The sequence below is a fragment of the Trachemys scripta genome, chromosome 3, assembly GCF_013100865.1.
Source record: "Trachemys scripta elegans isolate TJP31775 chromosome 3, CAS_Tse_1.0, whole genome shotgun sequence".
Taxonomy (NCBI): domain Eukaryota; kingdom Metazoa; phylum Chordata; order Testudines; family Emydidae; genus Trachemys; species Trachemys scripta.
Genome location: NC_048300.1, coordinates 189224129 through 189243604, shown reverse-complemented (window position 1 = coordinate 189243604; position 19476 = coordinate 189224129). Strand labels below are relative to the sequence as shown.

The following is a 19476-nucleotide window of genomic DNA, read 5'->3' as shown; positions in this document are numbered from 1 at the left end:
AACTACGCCAACACACATTATTGTAGCTCAGTGTTAAAAATGCTCCTTCAAGGCATCCCCCAGCCAAACAGCCCCTCACTGGGCTACTCTTATAGCCTTGTGTTCACAATGCACAGCACAATATTGAACAGCAGTGAAGGATCCATGCTTTCTAATAGAGATGGGTGGGTTGCAGGTTAGGAGGGCAGTTGAAAAGCGGCTGGCAATCTAGTAGGATGCCCATGGAACAATGGGATTGAGAAACCTTCATCATGTGACACTGTAACTGCCCTGATGAGGCATTGCAAACTCTTCCCAAAGCACGCTGGGGCCAGTTGCATGGTGAGATTGATACCCACAGTGCACTGCTCTGTGCGTCAATGCAAGAGATGCTATTGTGGATGCGCTCCACTGACACAAAAAGCATAGTGTGGACATGCAACAGTGATTTAATTACAGTGGCGGCTGTACGTTGATGTAACTTGCGTCGACAAAACTCTGTAGTGTAGACAAGGCCTAAGTTAGAGATGAATATAGGCTTTTATGGAAAGAAACATGGGAGTAGTTGAAAATAAGAATTATTTCTTATACTACACTTTCACACTTTGAGGAAGAATAGTTTCTACGGGGTAATGGTTCTAAATTCAGTATCGAGTCAATGAATATTATTTTGTCAGCATCTATGGAAAGTAAAATAAATAAGAAAATCGATAAAATATCAAAATGTTATGTTCTCGAATATGATTATATTAATCCAATTCCATTTTGAAACAAGGTTTACCATTAATAGGAGTATGAAGCCATTCTTAGACTATATTAGTTGCAGGTTGTTATATTTCTTGGATTTAAATCAATTAAGTTGAAAATAAGGAAACCTGTAATGAACTGATTTAAAGACAATACATCATACAAACTATGAAATAGCGAACGTAAGGACTAATATACATCCAACTGCATATATTTAAGCAATAGTTTCATAAAGAGTTTCTGATATCATAGACCACAGAAGTATAACCCAAGCTATATGTTCATGTCACCAGAAGCCTAAAATGGAGTTACCATCATAATTTATGTATATTTTAAAATTGTACTTAATGGACAAAGAAAATATTCTAAGTGCTCACTCTCTGTGCAAAAATCAAAATCTAGTCACATTTTTAATCATTTTCACTATGATTAACAGAATCATAAAAAAATAAATGGAAAAGCCATATCAGATCATCCAAGCCATCACCTTATCTACAAGGGATTGTTATCTACAGCTGAGTTCCTAGTGTTTAGTTAGAAACGCTATAAACTTCCTAGGGGTCCCAGTAGCTTTTTGAAGTTGCTAGAATGCTGCTGTGCCACTGAAACCTTCTAGATGTACTTAAAACTGTTGCTTGCAAGTTGTCTTCTCCTTTCCTCAATAATTTCTATTATATACTTTTAGGAAAGTTTTAATCTCATTGTGCACTTTGCAAAGAGAAAAACAGCTGTAATTTTTCTGTCTATGGTCCATCCCTGGCAAAACTTTAGCAAAAAAAATTATTTTAATATGAAAACAATAAAATTTAATTTTAATAAACTGATTATATTGGAAGGATTCCTTTGATTCCTACTATGTCAGTGAAACTGTTTATGAAAAATATTATCTCAGAACACAGACGAGTTGTTTGTATAATTTCTAAAGCAGCAACTGAACAAGCTCTGAAACAGAAGAAAAACTTCTGTTTCTTCCACTTATATGGCCAACAATAATGTCTACATTCTGACAGAAATCACGTGTATGCTAGCGAGCAGGGGAATTTCAAAAGCACTTAATCAGGAAGTGACCAATAAGTAAAATATAGGCTCCTCAGACACTGACCTAAAAAAGCTACACAGACTTCTTTGGCTCCTTAGACTCATGGCCTGCCCTTGATTCTGGAGCCCAAAAAAGATGATCAATTATGTTTGTTCTTTGTGTGCAGATAACAGTTATTTTAGGTTTAAGAAAAACAAAAATATATATATAAAGTCTCCATGAAAGAAAGAACATGCTGAGTCAACATCCTACATCACTAAAGATGCACAAAACAGCAGATGCCTCATAATTGAGCTAGCTAGCAATCAGGATTCCTCTAGCTCAAAAGGTGCGGCACAAGGAAAATAGAACATCTCATTTCAATTATATATTGAAATACATCACATCTACCTACCTACAAGATTCTAATACTTCCACCCTCATTGCATCTAACTGAAAACCGAATTAGACCTTCCACTTTTTGGCAGTTACTTCTAAATATACTCTGAAGTAGTGGTTCTTAACCTTTCCAGACTACAATAACCTTTTCAGGAATCTGATTTGTCCTGCGTCTGCCCAAGTTTCACCTCACTTAAAAACTACTTGCTTAAAAATCAGACATAAAAATCTGCACACTATTACTGAAAAATTGCTTACTTCCTCATTTTTACCATACAATTATAAAATAAATCAATTGGAATATAAATATTGTACTTACACTTCAGTGTATAATATATAGAGCAGTATAAACAAGTCATTGTCTGTATGAAATTTTAGTTTGTACTGACTTCGCTAGTGCTTTTTATGTAGCCTGTTGTAAAACTAGGCAACTATCTAGCTGAGTTGATGTACCCCCTGGAAAACCTGTGTACCCCCAGGGGTACATGTACATCTGATTGAAAACCGCTGTTCTGAAGAGCTGAGTAACTCATCCCATCAAAATTGCCAAATATGGAAAATAGACTTAAGGGAATGGCTTATTACTAAGTATTGTTGGGGAGTCCTGTTACGCCCTTATCTGGGAACATGCTCTTCTCCAGTAAAATGCAAACACAGCTAAATGGTCAGTCAAGCTATCATTTAAAGTTAGACTTGTCCCAAAATAAGTTTTTAAACCCTAATAGAGCCCATCAATTAATAGATGAAACAAGAGGAAGGTGAAAACTAAAAGCAGGAGATTAGTGGTTTTCTTCTAATGTGGTACATTACTACTAAGATCTGATTAATTTCTGTAACATTAAGAAGCCAAGTGTAATGTTTACCCAGAGGAGCAACATTCAGCTTTGGAGGCTTTGAGATACACAACATATTCTACAGAGGACATTACAGAAATAATGCAAGTTAGAGTTTCAACAGTTTTTTATTAAGCTGCTCCTCAGTACCTACTGTATAGTAGAGAAGGACAAGATACAGAAGGCCTAAGTTACCAAGATCTAAACCTTTATAAGCGTATATATGGAGAGAGAGAGAGAGAGAGAATCAGAGGGTAGCCGTATCAGTCTGAATCTGTAAAAAGCAACAGAGGGTCCTGTGGCACCTTTAAGACTAACAGAAGTATTGGGAGCATAAGCTTTCGTGGGTAAGAACCTCACTTCTTCAGATGCAAGTACTACTTGCATCTGAAGAAGTGAGGTTCTTACCCAATACTTCTGTTAGTCTTAAAGGTGCCACAGGACGCTCTGTTGCTTTATATGGAGAGAGAGACATTGTGAACTAATAGAAGGTGGACTTTTCAGCTATCATTCTTTTTGACTGAAATCAGACATACAAAATCTGTAGATGTATATGAAACCACATAGTAAAAAGAAGTTTTCAAGTCCCCTCTACTTCAGAGTTTAAGGATCCTGCCAACATAAAAATCAACAGTCCAAAATGTATTCCCTGTTAAATCCAACCTACTTGGCCTCATCTTATTTTCTATTGAAGTGTTAATCTATTTTCCAGAGCTGAGACTTTAATTTCAGCAATTTTAACTAGTGAAGACAGGCAAAAATGGCTAATGTTATCTTTTAATGGAACAGGTTTACTTTTTGACACTGCGGCGCTACCTTTCTAAGAACTGAAAATCTAGCAGAGAAATCAATGGGAGAAAAAAATCCTTCTAAATACTCCAACAAGATTTCATACAGCACAGCTCCCCTTTAAGTACAGCTGAACTCAACAATGCATACATATACACCCTAATTTCCACCCCCTACCCTACACACATACACATGATGGATAAGATATATTCATAATAGTATATAAAAGAATTGCTCATAATTTGGAGTTGGGCTACCAGCCCAGTTCTCTATCTGCAGATTTAAAGGAGATATACTCCAGACTTGGGCTGAAATTTTCTTGAAACTGCCTGGTAAATCAGGAATAATGATCCATAGGGAAAGAAGAGCTCATTAGCTTGAGTTCTCCCCCTCTGTACAGATCAGTATGTCCTGGACCCAAATAAAAGGGAAAAAATGGCAGTGCTGGCAGGTCAAGCTCTCTGATGGATAGGTTGCCTTCTACCAAATCAAGATTTGCAACCTGGCCCAGTGTAATAGGCCACTAATCAAGTAGAACAGAGCCTTAGGTAAGGAAATCTTCTTGATTATGCAGTGTCTTAAAGATTGAGTGAATGGCTATTTAAATGTCTTGTGAGATTTTAGAAGTTCTGAGCTACAAACCCTTCTAATATCACAGCTTACAACTCTGATTAAGCAGGTTTCTAAGATTCCAGTGGCATTTTAGAATAATAAATCATTTCTCTTTATAACAATTTTACTCACCACCAAGACTAAAATGTAATCAGTTCCAACTGGTCCACACATGTTAATTCCACAATAAATAGCATCATCTCACCAGTTAACAGATCTTTCTCTATTAACACCAAAAGCTATGGTTAAACTATAATGAAAAGTTACTTTTAAAATAATTTTATGTCAATTGTATCTTATCTTGTTTGGTGATGAATTAAGAAATGTAGGTCTCAACTTATTTTCATATACAATACATAAAATATATCCATTATTTAGCAGGATTTTTCAATCTGTTTTTAGCGTAACAAAGGTGGGTAATATTTTATTTACCTAGAGTCTCTTAAAAATATAAACAATGGGATAGCCATCATATGTATCTGTTCTTCTTCTGCCCTATTTTCTTAGAGAATGACAAAACACACATTGAAAATGCAAACAGTCCAATATATTTGGATAGCTTACTTACATCATACTTTGCAGTTCAGTAGTAAAGCTTGTTGATTTCCCTGTCCCTCTTCCACTGCTTGAAGAGGCAACATTTGACATCGGGCTAGCTGCAATATTGCTCATCTGAGTAAACAAAAAGAAACAATAGAGCTTGCAAACGTATTTAATTTAATAAACAGAGGATCTTGGAAATGGCAGCAACTATAAACCACTTCACAAAGTATATGCGGTTTAAAATATCCAGCCTACCATACTATGTTTCATGTTGAAGTTAATAATGTCTTTCATTCAGCGCTGCAAGAAAATTATTTTCTCCTCTATTACACGACAAACTGAGAAAACCACACTGTTCATTTTAGTAAATAGATATAGAAGAGGAATCAATAATAATTGTAATAGTTTCACCTTAGTGACTGCTACGTATGCTTGCTTTGCATTACGGATTCGGAAGGAAAAAAGCAATTCAGGCAAGACCTGAATGAAAATACAATACATATAAAAGCCTTTCAATGTGGAAAGAAAGCCTATTTGAGTTGTCACTTGTATTATCCATAAAATATAAACTGTGTTCAGCAACCAGCCGTCACTGAAAGTGTGTGTTGGGTACGTATTTGTGTTCACACTTCTCCACTGGCCTTTATTTAAAAAAAAAAAAAAAATCTCAGGGAGCCAATCAAAAAGCATCAATGCAAGCTTATCTCAATATCTATTCAAGAGCTCACATTATTATGGGCCGTATATGTGGCTTTCATAGGCCCAGTCTTCCAACAGAAGCGCATAACCTTCGGCTCATGCAGCAACCAAATCCCATAGGGACCTTATTCATATAGGGTTTGTATACATAGGGAGAGAAGATGAATTAAATATAGCTGTGAAGTTAATGTGCATAACAAGTTAAAGTGCATTAAACCTAGCTTTCATTCAGAAAGAAAGTGGCCTTCGTTCACTGTAGCTCAGTGGTCCCCAAACTTTTTTCCGCTGCTTGTGCAGGGAAAGCCCCTGGTGGGCCGGGCCGGTTTGTTTACCTGCCACGTCCGCAGGTTTGGCCGATCACGGCTCCCAGTGGCCGTGGTTTGCTGCTCCAGGCCAATGGGAGCTGCTGGAAGCGGCAGCCAGTACATCCCTCAGCCCGCACCGCTTCCAGCGGCTCCCATTGGCCTGGACCAGCGAACCATGGCCACTGGAAGCCACGATCAACCGAACCTGCAGATGCGGCAGGTAAACAAACCGGCCCTGCCCGCCAGGGGTTTTCCCTGCACAAGCGGTGGAACAAGTTTGGGAACACTGCTGTAGCTTAATCCTCATTGGAGTGACTAAGGTCCTTACAGTACTGAAACCAGATACTGAATCCTAAAAAATAAGCCAGTAAGAAATGTGAATGAACTCAACAGTGAGATATTCGACTTCAAATCTGATTTACCCACTTTGCACTATTTTCAGCTTTATGTATGGTCCAGTATCTGTAAAAAGCAGGAATACAAAATGAACAAAAAAATATTTTAAAATGTTTGATGGTTTTCCTGACAGAATTCCTGTGAAATTAAAACAGTTTATTCCAAGTTGAAACCTGGACACAGTTCTACTCTAACCAGATCACATATACTAATTTAGCTCATGTATTTTTCCTCTCTAATAAAATGCAAGTCAAAATATCTTTAAATCATGTCATCTATAGTCTTAATTTATTGAAAATTAACCAAAGAACTATCAGACAACCTGTAACATAGATATTTCATGAAGACCACCAAATAATAAAATTAACTTAATAAACTGAGTCACTATAATTAAAAACACACAAGTTCATGTTTTAAAGGTCACTCATTAGAAGCAATATAAAGAGTCAAACCTTATCCAAGTATATTTCTCTATGCAAAAATAGTCAGATACTCTTGCGTGTCTTGCTTTTACTGCCAAACAACATTTAGCAACACTAAAACATTTCAGGCACCATAAATGTCTTCTGATAAACAGAAGACACTCACGGTATATTTTTTTCTCCTGTCTGGTTTGCTAAGAGCTGGTAAACCTTCACTTATCCAAGATCTGCTCATTTCTTATGTTGTTGTTAGTAGTAATTGTGATCATAAAATGCAGTTGTTAATATCATTTATTTTCAGTTAGTCATTTCCCAGTTACAGTTTTACCTTTAACCTATGCTTTAAAAAAAAAAAAAAAAAAAAAAAAAGAAGCTTAACAATACAAACTGTATACCAAGCCTTCTCTCCAACACTACATGTGGTTCATTACAATATAGTTTCATTTTCAATTTGTTTTTTTTTTTAAAGAAAGATATTAAGTTTTTTTAATATGTAAGATATTTTCCATGGTAATGTTATAATTATGGTTAATTTAAAAATATTAAGGATACATAGCATAGAGATGCAAAGAGAAACTTGTAATATACATTTTTATCTAAAACACTAGAGTAAACTGTTTTATATGAATGCTTTCACATATAGTTTAAGAGACTTCCACTTATTTTCCAGAATGTTGTAATTTAGCTTCTCACACTACAAACACAAGCACATGTGTAACTCTACTCACATATTTAGTTGCACTGAAGTCTGACTTTAGTCATATGAGTAGGCGCACACGCGATTTTAACTGTTCTCAGGACCAGGGCCTTGGTCAGCAGTTACCATTAGTCTCAAACCTAAAACAGTGAAATTAGTGAGTTTAAAAAAAATACAATAAACTTGTCTGTAAGTGTAAAGAAAGATTGTGTGTTACTTCTAGCACAGTAGCTTCTAAACACTGGAGGTGCAATTAGATTATGTACCAAAGATCCACAGACTTGGAAGTTTAAATCAAGAGTATATTTAGTCTTACTTTTATTTTACACATTTTGCTTATTACTCTTTATTTTATGATTTATATAACAGTTAATGTCTAATTTTTAATAACTCAAAATATGTATATACACTCCTATGGTAATGTCAAAATCCTTAAATCAAAAAGGTCATAGAGAAGTAGAACTACAATTCAGTAAAGCTGTGCAAGGCGTTAGCACTAATTTTTGGCTAGAATTTTCTTGCCCTTAAAAATTTTAAAGAAAATATTCTTAAAGTTAATGATTAATAAGATAAGGCCCCAATTCTGAAAATAGACATGCTTATTTTAAGCACAGTCTCATTAACTTCATTGGAATCACTTGCGTGAGTAAAGTTATACATGCATGTAAATGTCTGCAGGACAGGGACTGTAAATTTTTTTTTTTGACAAGCCCAAATAATTTAAGTGCATGGCATGCAGTCTTACTTCATCCCACGCACTGAGTCAGGGCCAATCAGGCATCCCTTGTTCACATTAATAATTGTTACAGATATGGGTATCCCTTACCAGCATTGCCAACTCTCATGGTATTTGGTGCTTTACTTAAAGCTCCCCACCCTGGAGACAAGTGATTATGTGATGATCTCACCTTTTATTTAAGAAAAAAATTCTAGCCCTTATAGCTGAAGAGAAAAGCTTGGAAGTGGGACTCATTAAAACTCAAACTAAAAAGCAAACAGACTCAAATAACAGTTACATCTCATGAGTTTTGAGCTAATGATTTTTGAACATTTGAGTCTGGCAATACTGCCTTGCATACAAATAATCCTACTGACTTTAGTGGGACTCTTCCAAAAATAACTGTGCACATAGGCCACAATCCTGCAAAGAGTTCCACCCAGAAGTGTAACTTTCAGAGTGTCATTTATGCCCATGTGTTTTATGTCAACACAATTACTTGCTAAGGCTCCAGTCCTGCAAACACTTACACATGAGCAGTCCCATTAATTCCAATGGGATTACCTACCTGCATAAAACTTTGCAGGATCAGGGACTAGGAGCATACCAGCTCTACCCGTTCATTAAACCACTGTCTTCCTACTAAAACCAAAATATTTAACTTTCAAATCAAACAGGTGTACAGCATTTTCTTGACATGATGAACCAACAGCTCATCATGCCCTGTCATAGCATTTAAAATAATTACTTCCCCAGCCCACATTTTGTTTGATGGTTTAGATAATTAACTTCTTTACACATCAAAGTCCCATCATCCGCATGTTCTATTTCCTTTCTTCCGGACATTAAAAACAAAGTCAAAAGCAGAAGCACTCTAAAATCAATTTTCTCCAATAAGTACAGCTAACATGGAATTGAAAACCTACTGTAATCTTCAACGGGTCAATGTACTACAGTTGTTTTAGCTTTGAATTGAAATACAGCTGTTTGCCATATTGCACAAAGTGAATTCAGATGTTCAGATCGGGTCACAGATTATTTCAACATGTCATAGTTTAATCATGAACTCTAGCAAGGAGAATATAACATTTGATTAACTATTTAAAACTAGTAATTATAAGGCGCTAATCTAAATCTACGTCATACTTGCAAATTATGTTCTTAAATTATTTTCCTCCACAAAAATATCTGGCAATTTTATAATTAAAAAGGAAAGACAATTTACATAAATAATTTTATCAATGAAAACACAAAAAATACCTATCCTGATCACTCAACACCTCTGGCATAAATTAAATATACAGTCACATAAGAAACAACTTCCTCACACCCCCAAACAATCTTGAGTGGAAAAATGCTAAGCCTCCTCTGGCTGAGTTCAGGCCAGCGATTCTCACTAAGGTATGTTGGGAACCTACTGTTCCATAACCTGTCCATTGAGTCTATGTCCTTCCTGTGTAATTCCCACATGATATGACACACCTGTGTTTGACTAATCTTTAAGGTAGAGCGCACAGTCCATCTATTTACTCAAACTTTTGGTAAGGGCACATAAGGGATGGTATTTTGCACTTCCCATCAGCTTGTATAAATAAATGAACTATGCATTGTGCCCTAAATATCAACAAATTTGGGCTATTTCAGATAAAGGGTGGAAAGGGACTATGTTTCAAAGTCAGGGGGTCCTCTCAGAGAACATGATCAGCATCTTCCTGTCTTTTACAGAGAGGTACTCAAATGCCTCCATCATCCACTGTTCTTGCAGCATCACATGGGGGTTTCTTAAGAGACAACGGATAGGTTACAGAAAAAAGGGCCCCCAAAACCTCCATTAACTCAATTAAAAGTTACTGACTTAAACACCACCAAAGAGAACTTAACATTCATCTACTCCAGAACTCACTCTGCCACCACAGAAATGGAGAGCGAGGTCTGAATTCGTTCAGCTTTATCTAAAAAGTCTCTTCACAATGGGAGGAACCTGAATTAGAAAAAGCTTATATATAAAAATATAAACACACACAACACACAATGAAGGGTTAAAAAAAAAAAAAAAAAACTTCCACTGAACTAAGCAGAAGATTCAGCTGTATTTTCTAACAGAGATGTCTTCAACTGGGTTTTGTCCTAGGGGCCTGACTCTTCTCCCATTTACACTAGACTTACACCTACAAACCTCCTCTGAACTCCAGTGTCATTAACTATGGTTTACTATAAATCATGTAAGCGATAGGAGAACCAGGTTACGTACTTCTAATAAAAGTAAAGAGGCAAATCATATAAAACTTTACAAGGTTCCAAGAAAGTTAGAAGTTAATTACATGTTTCCATTCAGCAGGAAATAAAGAATGTGTATATGGTACCTTTCTTACTTTAGGTGCAAAAATAAATTACTGCTACAATAAATTCTTTCTGCAGACTTGCATCTAATTTTTGTACAGCATCGGGCCCTCATTTCACTTCTTCCATAACTACATTTTGCATATGATATGAAATAATGCAAAATGGGATACATTTTTACTTACATAAAACTCATACAAAACAGGAAGGAAGGAAACCACTGAATGCTAAGATGCTTTGAGCAAATACTGTATTAAAATTAGTGTTTTTGTTTTAAATATTCTAATTTTTACTGCAACTTATACTTAAGCCAAAATCAGAAATGTCAGTATCAAGTATTGTATTTGTGCAAATGCTCAGCACTGTGCAAGATGTAGTACAAGAAACAGTCTCTGCTCCTTTGGCCTTTAGGAAGTAAGGGTTTTAATTAACCATGTGTATTCAAGTATTTGGTTTTATCTTATCATGCAAGAGAAATGTTAAGTCGTCTTCAGAATGACATGTTGGTGTGTGACTAGGGCTTTAGGGTGCTATGAAGATATAAATAATAAAACAAGCAAAATAAAAATAAACACATGAGAAAGTACATGTCTGAATCTAGTCTATCTAGCTTCTAAAAAAGTATTAAAGAGAATGAACAATTAAAAGAATTGTATACTGATTATGTACAGTGTTACACTGACCCTCTATTTCAGTGGTTCTCAACCTATTTACCACGTGGGCCGCATATGAAGCCTTTTGTGTTATATGGGCCACATCCACACTATCTATATATATATATATATATACACACACACACTGTATTGCCCTGAGGATGTCACAAGGGCTGCAGCTGTGTGCTGACTGGGCCGCATGCAGCCCACAAGCCACAGGTTGAAAACCATTGCTCTATCTCTTCCAGGAAATGAGTCTGAGACCTGAAAGTCTGAATACTGACAATTAAGCCTTTACGGTTATTCTCCTGGAATTCCTCTAGCAGATTTGAACTAATAGGCTATCTAAAGTGAACTGGCCTAGCTATTCACAATGAAAGTATTACCCAAATTATAAAATTACAGTTTTGATACATTTATAGTGTAGGTCAAACTATGCAACACTCAATCACCAGTATTTAGGTGTAAACTGCCTCAGTCACACACATGAAGATAAATCAACTATTTCTGTACGACATGTAAAATGTTATAGCATGTAGGATGAGAGAGTTATAGCAACACTCCTAACTTCTCTAGGATGGTATGAGCCAGGGAGATGATGCAAGAAGATCAGTGTTCAAGATGGACTAGACCTTGACAGAGAGGATTTGGGATTAGAAGCAGGCTGCATAAGATCTTCATACAATCATGTTGTTCAAATCAGGGGATGGTATCAAAGTAATCTGAGCCTTCTGCTTTTTGAAAAAAAAAATCTATGAAACAACATCAAGTTAAATGCATATGCAGGTGGTAAAATTCTTGCTAGCAAACTATTATGTCTGCTGTTATTGCTGCTTCTTCTGATGCACTAAATTCTTACTTTACCATTTTCTTTAAAGTGGGAAAAATAAATTTCATCTATTGCATCTGGCGAAGTGGGTATTCACCCACGAAAGCTCATGCTCCAATATGTCTGTTAGTCTATAAGATGCTACAGGACTCTCCGCTGCTAATCATTTTTGTTGCTCTTCTCTGTACTTTTTCCAATTTTAGTATCTTTTTTGAGATGGGGTGACCAGAACTGCATACAGTATTCAAGGTGTGGACATATCAAGGATTTATGTAGTGACATTTGATATTTTCTGTATTATCTATCCCTTTCCTAATGGTTTCTAACATTCTGTTAGCTTTTTTGACTGTTGCTGCACACTGAGCAGAAGTGTTCAGAGAACTATCCACAACAACTCCAAGTTCTCTTTCGTGAGTCGTAACAGCTAATGTAGACCCCATCATTTTGTATGTAGTTGAATTTATGTTTTCCAATGTGCATTACTTTGCATTTATCAATACTGAATTTATTGTGTCCCATCATCGTTCCACCAAGTTTCTGTGTTGTCTATTACATCAATATCCTCATTATATACCAGTCACTCAAGTTCACCCATCTTAATATTTAGACTTCTTGCATTTGTATATAAGCACTTATAAAATTTGTCAATATTTAGTTGTTGGCCTTCATGTTATGTAACTGAATGGGACGCTTTCATTTGACAGGTTTTTTTTTCAGTTCCGAACTGTACTTCATTAATTTCTGTCCTCTCCTCTTTACTACAATTATCCCTTTAATAAATCATCCCTTAAGAGATGTCTGTCTAAATCACATACTCCTCTGTACCTGTCAGCTTTTCCCCAGCCCTTAGTCTAAGAACTCCTCTTCTACGGTCTTTATAATTTTACAAGCCAGCAATCTGGTTCGTTTTTGGTTTAGGTGGAGCCCATCCTTCCTGTACAGGCTTCTCATTTCCCAAAAGGTTTCCCAATTCCTAATAAACCTAAATCCCTGCTATGAATACCATAGTCTCATCCATTTATTGAGACACTGCAGTTCTACCTGTCTAACTGGCCCTGCAAGCAGAACAGGGAACATTTCAGAGAATGCTACCATGGAGATTCTGGACTTCAATTTTTTACCTACCAGCCTAAATTTGGCCTCCAACACCTCTCTCCTACCCTTCCGTATGTCACTGGCACCTACATGTACCATGATCACCAGCTCCTCCCCAGCACTGCACATAAGGCTGTCTAAATGTCTTGAGAGATCTAAAAACTTCACACCCAGCAGGCAATTCACCATGCAGTTCTCCTGGCCATCACAAACTCAAGTATATGTTTTTCTAACAAACATATCCTCCATTACTATTACCTGTCTTCCTAATAATAGGGGTCCCCCACCCCAGAGAGGTATCCTCAGCGCAAGAGGATAACCTGACATCTTTTGGAAGGAGGATCCCAACCATAGGATTGTTTTCCTCTACTCCCTCTTGATGCTCTCCTTCCCCGAGATATTCATCTTCCTCAACACAGGGGCTATCAGACGGGGAGAAGAGCTCAACACAGAGCAAGGGTGGGAAAACTGGAAAAGCTAAGGGAGAGGGTACATAAATGAGACTTTTTGTGATATAATGGAGTATTCCCACTATATCACAAAAAGTCTCATCTATGTACCGTCTCCCTTAGCTTTTCCAGTTCAGCCACTCTGGTCTCAAGAGCCCCTACTCTGTCTCTGAGGGCCAAGAACTACTTTCACTGAATGCACACAAATGCCACCTGCCCACAAGGCAGGTAATCATACATGCTGCATTCACTGCAATAAAATGGATAGCCCTCACTCTGCTGCTGGACTTCTGCCTGCATTATTTTTTACTCTTGCTGGGGGCTTTTTGGTTGTTTGTTCTTTATCAGGAAGGAACTTGAGGGCGGGGGGCACGAATCAGCAGGTGGGAAGGATTATTGGCCTAATTTTAGAGAATGTTTATTAGGTGTATCGGCTCTCATGCTCCCTCTCTAAACTTCCTCACAAAACTCCTGTTTGCTAGCTCCTTTGGTCTCTTACAAACTGGCTTTTTAAACCCCTGTTCTCCATGAGTTAGCCCTAACCCCCACCCCCTTGTCAAGGGATCCTAAAGGAATTAGGGATCAAAGGATGGCAGGCTAGAAAGCTTCGTTAGGAAGCTCTCAGCTTTGTCTAGCAAACCGCTGGGCTCAGCATATGGCCCCCCCAAACAGACCACACTATAAACTTCAATTAATCAGGCACACTGCAAGCAAGCGCACAAGACACACAGACAACAAACTCACCCCAAGGGTAACAGTCACTCCTCCTTCACCTGGAGAACTCCCTTGCAAAACTCCCGTTTGCTGCTCCTGTTCACTAGCTAGACATGAGGAACATGGATTCTATAATAGTTATCTTCCTTCTTTCCACTTGATGAGATAAACCATGACAACCCCATCATCTGTTCTCAATAATGCACATTGAATCTAGAATTCCTGTATGAAAACCAGGAGAGCATAACAAACTCTTTTCAACTCTACAATATCAACTATGTATAGACACTGGACAAAATTCTGTCCTCAGATGTGGTTCTCAAACTTCAATGGGAGCAATGCACGTGCATGCAAGAATAAAATGAAACCCACTAGCTTTTTGTTCACAACTCCTCTCCTTCATCTCAGAAGAGATAAGCAATCTCAAAGGTTCCTCTTCGCACATATTAATTTGTTTTTCTTAAAAAAGCATATCTAAAAATCTACAAATAAGCAAAAATTTCCTTCTTAAGTTTTGACTAGTTGTACTAGACAAAAATAATTCTGCTTGACTTGACCAAGCTTACACAGTAAACCACTGATCCTGTTAGAAACCATATAATATTAGGGACTTGTCAACACTTGAAACGCTACATCTGCGCCCCTATAGCGCTTCAGCGTAGGCACTACCTACGCTGACAGGAGGGGTTGCTATCGGTAATCCACCTCCCCGAGAGGTGATAGTTAGAGCAACAAAAGACTTCTGTCAACCTAGCACTGCCTACAACAGGAGTTAAGTTCTCTTAACTACACCACTCAAGGGAGTGGATTTTTCACACCCCTGAGTGACAGTCGACCTACCTTTTTAGTGTAGACCAAGTCTAGGTGTCCAACTTTTTACTCAAAATGCAACATCTATAGACTTCCTCTCATATTCCTTTTTGATAGCTACGGTTTGTCCACACATAAATGTAATGAGAGTTCTTTAAACCACCTTTGGCAGAAATTTTGGAAATATTTTGGGCCCAGCCATAGAAAGACAGACTGATGATTAATTGGATTGATTTACCGGATACAGAAACCGCCAGCTGAAAAATCATGCTACGGATGCAGGATTCTGTAGTGTGAGGCACTGATAAAGTCGCATTTCTTACTTTGAATTCAATTGGAAACTCTATAGTGGGAGGCCTCTCTTTTCCTGGAGGTAATCGTGCTCAGAGGAGGCAGAAACTAATCTCAGACTCTTGCTCATCTCTCTTCACAGAATGCACTGTGCTTTTTGCAGACAAACCTGCCATACCAAGCTGCCATGCTTCCCATTGATGATTTTAACAAACTCAAGTAACGGCTAAACATTTGGTAAAGAACCCAAGTCACAAAATTGAAGGCTGCAAAATTCCTGTAAAGTAATTTGCTGCTTCTAACAGAGGTCTAAAGCCTCAGTTTTGGATTGGTGAATATAAAAATAAAATTGATGAAAAAAATCCTTGTAATGGTTGTGCAGGAGGGTTGTGGAACAGAAAAAGTAAAGCATCTAACCAACTTATCTGAATTAAAAATACTCAGTATTTGCATAACACAGATTCTTTCTGTCAAAGTTTTTCAAAGCTTTGATTATCCTAGTGTCCTTATAAGTCTATTTTAACAATTACTTTATGGATGTACATACACAACCTCAGAGCTATTTTTTCCACTCAGATAACCACAGGTAGTCTCCAGTTAAATAAGTGATGGCTGTGAATGCCAGTCTCAGGGTAGAAATTGGCCCCAAATCTTCTGGCACTCATACCTACGACTCTGGCAGGTAAAAACTGATCAAATCTAGACTTGTGTAACTGGTGTGGTATTTTAAAGTGCACTCTTTCTGCTTAGACCTACATAGGAGGGCTTTAGCTCAAAGCACAGTCTAGTACTCACACCAAATACCACCACTGGATTGTAGGGCATCACCAAACTTTACCTTTGTATGGTATGAGAATATACGTCATTTCATAGCACCCTAGCATGAAATATATTATGTGGAGATTTAGGCAAGGTTCACTTTTATTTAATATTTTACATAACAGACATTTTGGTAGACTTTTTAAAATTATGTTCTACTCTTTGTTATTTGCAGTATGGTCTTGCAAACCTGAACATACAACTTCTTCTACCACCAATTTACAGATACTCCATTTAGGAAGCACTGACATATTTTGTTTTGATTTAAGCCCAAGCTAACAACTAAGTTTTGTTTGCTTCTCTGGACATTTTATTTCGGCTTTTTTTTTTTTTTTTTTTTGGTTTCAGATTAGGTGACTATAATGAACACAATATTCAGGTGGGAGAATACCACAGAATTATATGATGGCATAATATTTTAGTGTTAATTTCTATGCCATTCTTCATGCATCCCAGCATTTGTTTTGACTGTCATTGTGCACTGCACAGGTGTTTTTACTTAAGTGTCCAAAACTACACCTTGATCTTTTTGCTGGCGCTTGAAATTAATTTCGAGTCCAGCAATGAGAATACATACTTCTAGTTATTCTTACTAATTTGTTACCTTCATTTGTCCACAATAAATTTAATCAGCCATCAGGCTCCTCATTCATTTAACTCTGTTAAATCCCTCTAGAATTCCTCAGTCTTCTCTACTTTTGACTAACCTAATGTTGTGTTATCTGCAAATTCTGCAACCTCACGGTTCAGCCTTACACCTTTCGCTTTCCATGGTTCTAAGCTTCTTTTTTATTATTATTTTAATTTTATTAAAGTCAGTTTCTTTCTTTTGGACCTCAACTGCAGCATCTTTGCCCTTCTCAACTCCTTTCCAAACACAGCTGCTAAGATCAACTTCCTGGCTCTCACACTGACCACACCACTCTCTTCTTTGTGTACCTATTTATCCATTACATGAAACACAAGCTTGTCTTTGTCTCTAAGGCCCCTCATAATTTAGTCCCACCGTGAGTATCAACTCCCACCTTTGCTCTGCAAATAATGTCAACCTCATTTGCCCACCTCTACACAAGGCTCCACAACCCTTACTTTAATACAAACAGGTAAGATCTCATGGGAATAAAATCTAATGGAAAAAGAAATTCAGGAGAGCTGACTGTTTCTCAAAGAGACAATATTAAAAGCACAACAGGAAACTATCCCAATGCAAAAGAAAAATAGGAAGAATAGTAAGAGGCCCATATTGCTCAATCAGGAGCTCTTTAGTGACCTAAAAATCAAAAGGGAATCCTACAAAAAGTGGAAACATGGACAAATTGCCAAGGATGAGTACAAATTAAAAGCACAAACATGCAGGGACAAAATGAGAAAGGCAGAGGCACAAAATTAGTCATACCTAGCAAGGGACATAAGAGGCAACAAGAGATTCTATAAAAACCATTAAGAGAAAGATGAAGGAAAGTGTGGGTCCTCTGCTTAGTGGAGAAGGAGAGCTAAGAACAAATCAAATCAAGAAAGCTAAGGTGTTTAATGCCCATTTTGCTTCATTCTCTGGTTAATTAATATTAACAACAAGGAAGAAGCAATGCAAGCCAAATTAAGGTAAGAATGGGTTAAAGAATATTTATAAGTTAGATGAATTCAGGAAGGTATGACCAGATGCACTTCATCCTAGGGTACTTAAGGAACTAATTGAAGCAATTTTTGAACCATTAGTGATTATCTTCGAGAACTCCTGGAGGACTGGAGAAGGGCAAAATACTATCCATCTTTAAAAGGGAACAAAGAGGATCCAGGAGATTATAGACCAGTCAGCCTAACTTCAATACCTGGAAAGATACGAGAACAAATTATTAAACAATTAATGTGTAAGCGCCTAGATTATAATAAAGTTAAAAGTAATAGCCAACATGGATTTGTCAAGAACAAATCATGCTAAACCACGCTAATTTCCTTCTTTAACAAGATTATTGGCCTGGTGGATGGGAGGAAGCTGTAGACAAGACATATCTTGATTTTAATAAAGCTGTTGCTGCAGTCCCAACTGACATTCTCATAAGCAAACTAAGGAAATGTATTCTAGATGAAATTACTGTAAGGTGGATGCACAACTGTTTGAAAGCTAATACTCAAAGAATAGTTAATAATGGTTTGCTATCAAATTGGGAGGACATATCAAGTGGGGTCCTGCAGGGTCTGATAGTATTTATAAGGCCCTACGTGAATTGCAGGATGATTGTCAAAGAAATGATGCCCAGTTGAGAATAAGACATGGAAAATCATGGAAAAGTAATAAATGACCTTTATTAATTGCCACAGTTTGGAAAAGCCAAAGAAGACATATTTGTTTATGAAAAATTTGCTGGAACAATATAAATATTCAAGTATTATGTTATGACTGCCCTTTTTAAAAATAATAACAACAACCACCAGACATTTTGCTGCAATGATATTACAGTCATTAATGCACAGGGCTGACAGCTGCTATCAGCTTGGATAAATGGGGTTCTACTGTACTAATAGGGAAAAAAGTGTGTTACAAACCACAAAATGTATGCAAAATTGGGGACTGTGCAAAGTAAGCTAATTAAAATCAAAACTGCAGTGGAAATCTAATATTGCGGGAATCAGAATTTCCACAATATCGCAAATTAAGTAGGACCTTACCTATTTAATATTTTCATTAATGACATGGAAATGGAATGGAGAGTAAGCTTATAAAATTTGTGAATGATGCCAGACTTGGAGGGTTTGCAAGCGCTTTGGTCAACAGGATTAGAATTCAAAACAACCTTGACAAAATTGTAGAACTGGTCTAAACTCAACAAAATGAAATTCAATAAAGACAAGTACAAAGTTCTACACTTATGAAGGAAACAAAATCAAATACACAACTATACAAAGTGGAGAATAACTGGCTAGGCAGTAATACTGCTGAAAAGGATCTGGGGGTTACAGTGGATCACAACCTGAAGGAGTCACACTGGGGTATATTAACAGAGGTGTTGTAGGTGCCCTCGACTCGGCATTGCAAGGCCTCAGTTGGAGTACTGTGTCCAGTTTCGGGCACTGCACTTTAAGAAAGCAGTGGACAAATTGGAGATAGTTCAGAGGAGAGCAACAAAAGTTATAAATAGTTTAGAAAACTTCATCTATGAGGAAAGGTTTAAAAAACCTGGACACGTTTAATTTTGAGAAAATACTGAGGGGGGAAACCTATAAGAGTCTTCACCGTGCTCTTATGAGCCCTAAGTGTATTTGATCAATTGCTCTCCACGTCCACTGAAGGGGACAAGAAGTCCCTTGATCGTCAGCAAGG

The 19476-nt window shown here is 37.1% G+C and overlaps 1 protein-coding gene across 10 annotated transcripts in view; it reads right to left on the bottom strand.

The window, feature by feature from the left end:
* SUPT3H (SPT3 homolog, SAGA and STAGA complex component) overlaps positions 1–19476 on the bottom strand; it is a 438440-nt gene that overhangs the window by 414258 nt on the left and 4706 nt on the right. For 5 of the 10 annotated variants that reach the window (XM_034766667.1, XM_034766662.1, XM_034766672.1 and 2 more), the window contains one exon: positions 4946–5049. In XM_034766667.1, the coding sequence (XP_034622558.1) occupies positions 4946–5049 (104 nt within the window). Of the gene's footprint in view, positions 1–4945; positions 5050–7470; positions 7580–8725; positions 8800–19476 lie in introns of those variants that run through there. The other 5 variants (XM_034766666.1, XM_034766665.1, XM_034766661.1 and 2 more) reach the window with 3 other exon arrangements.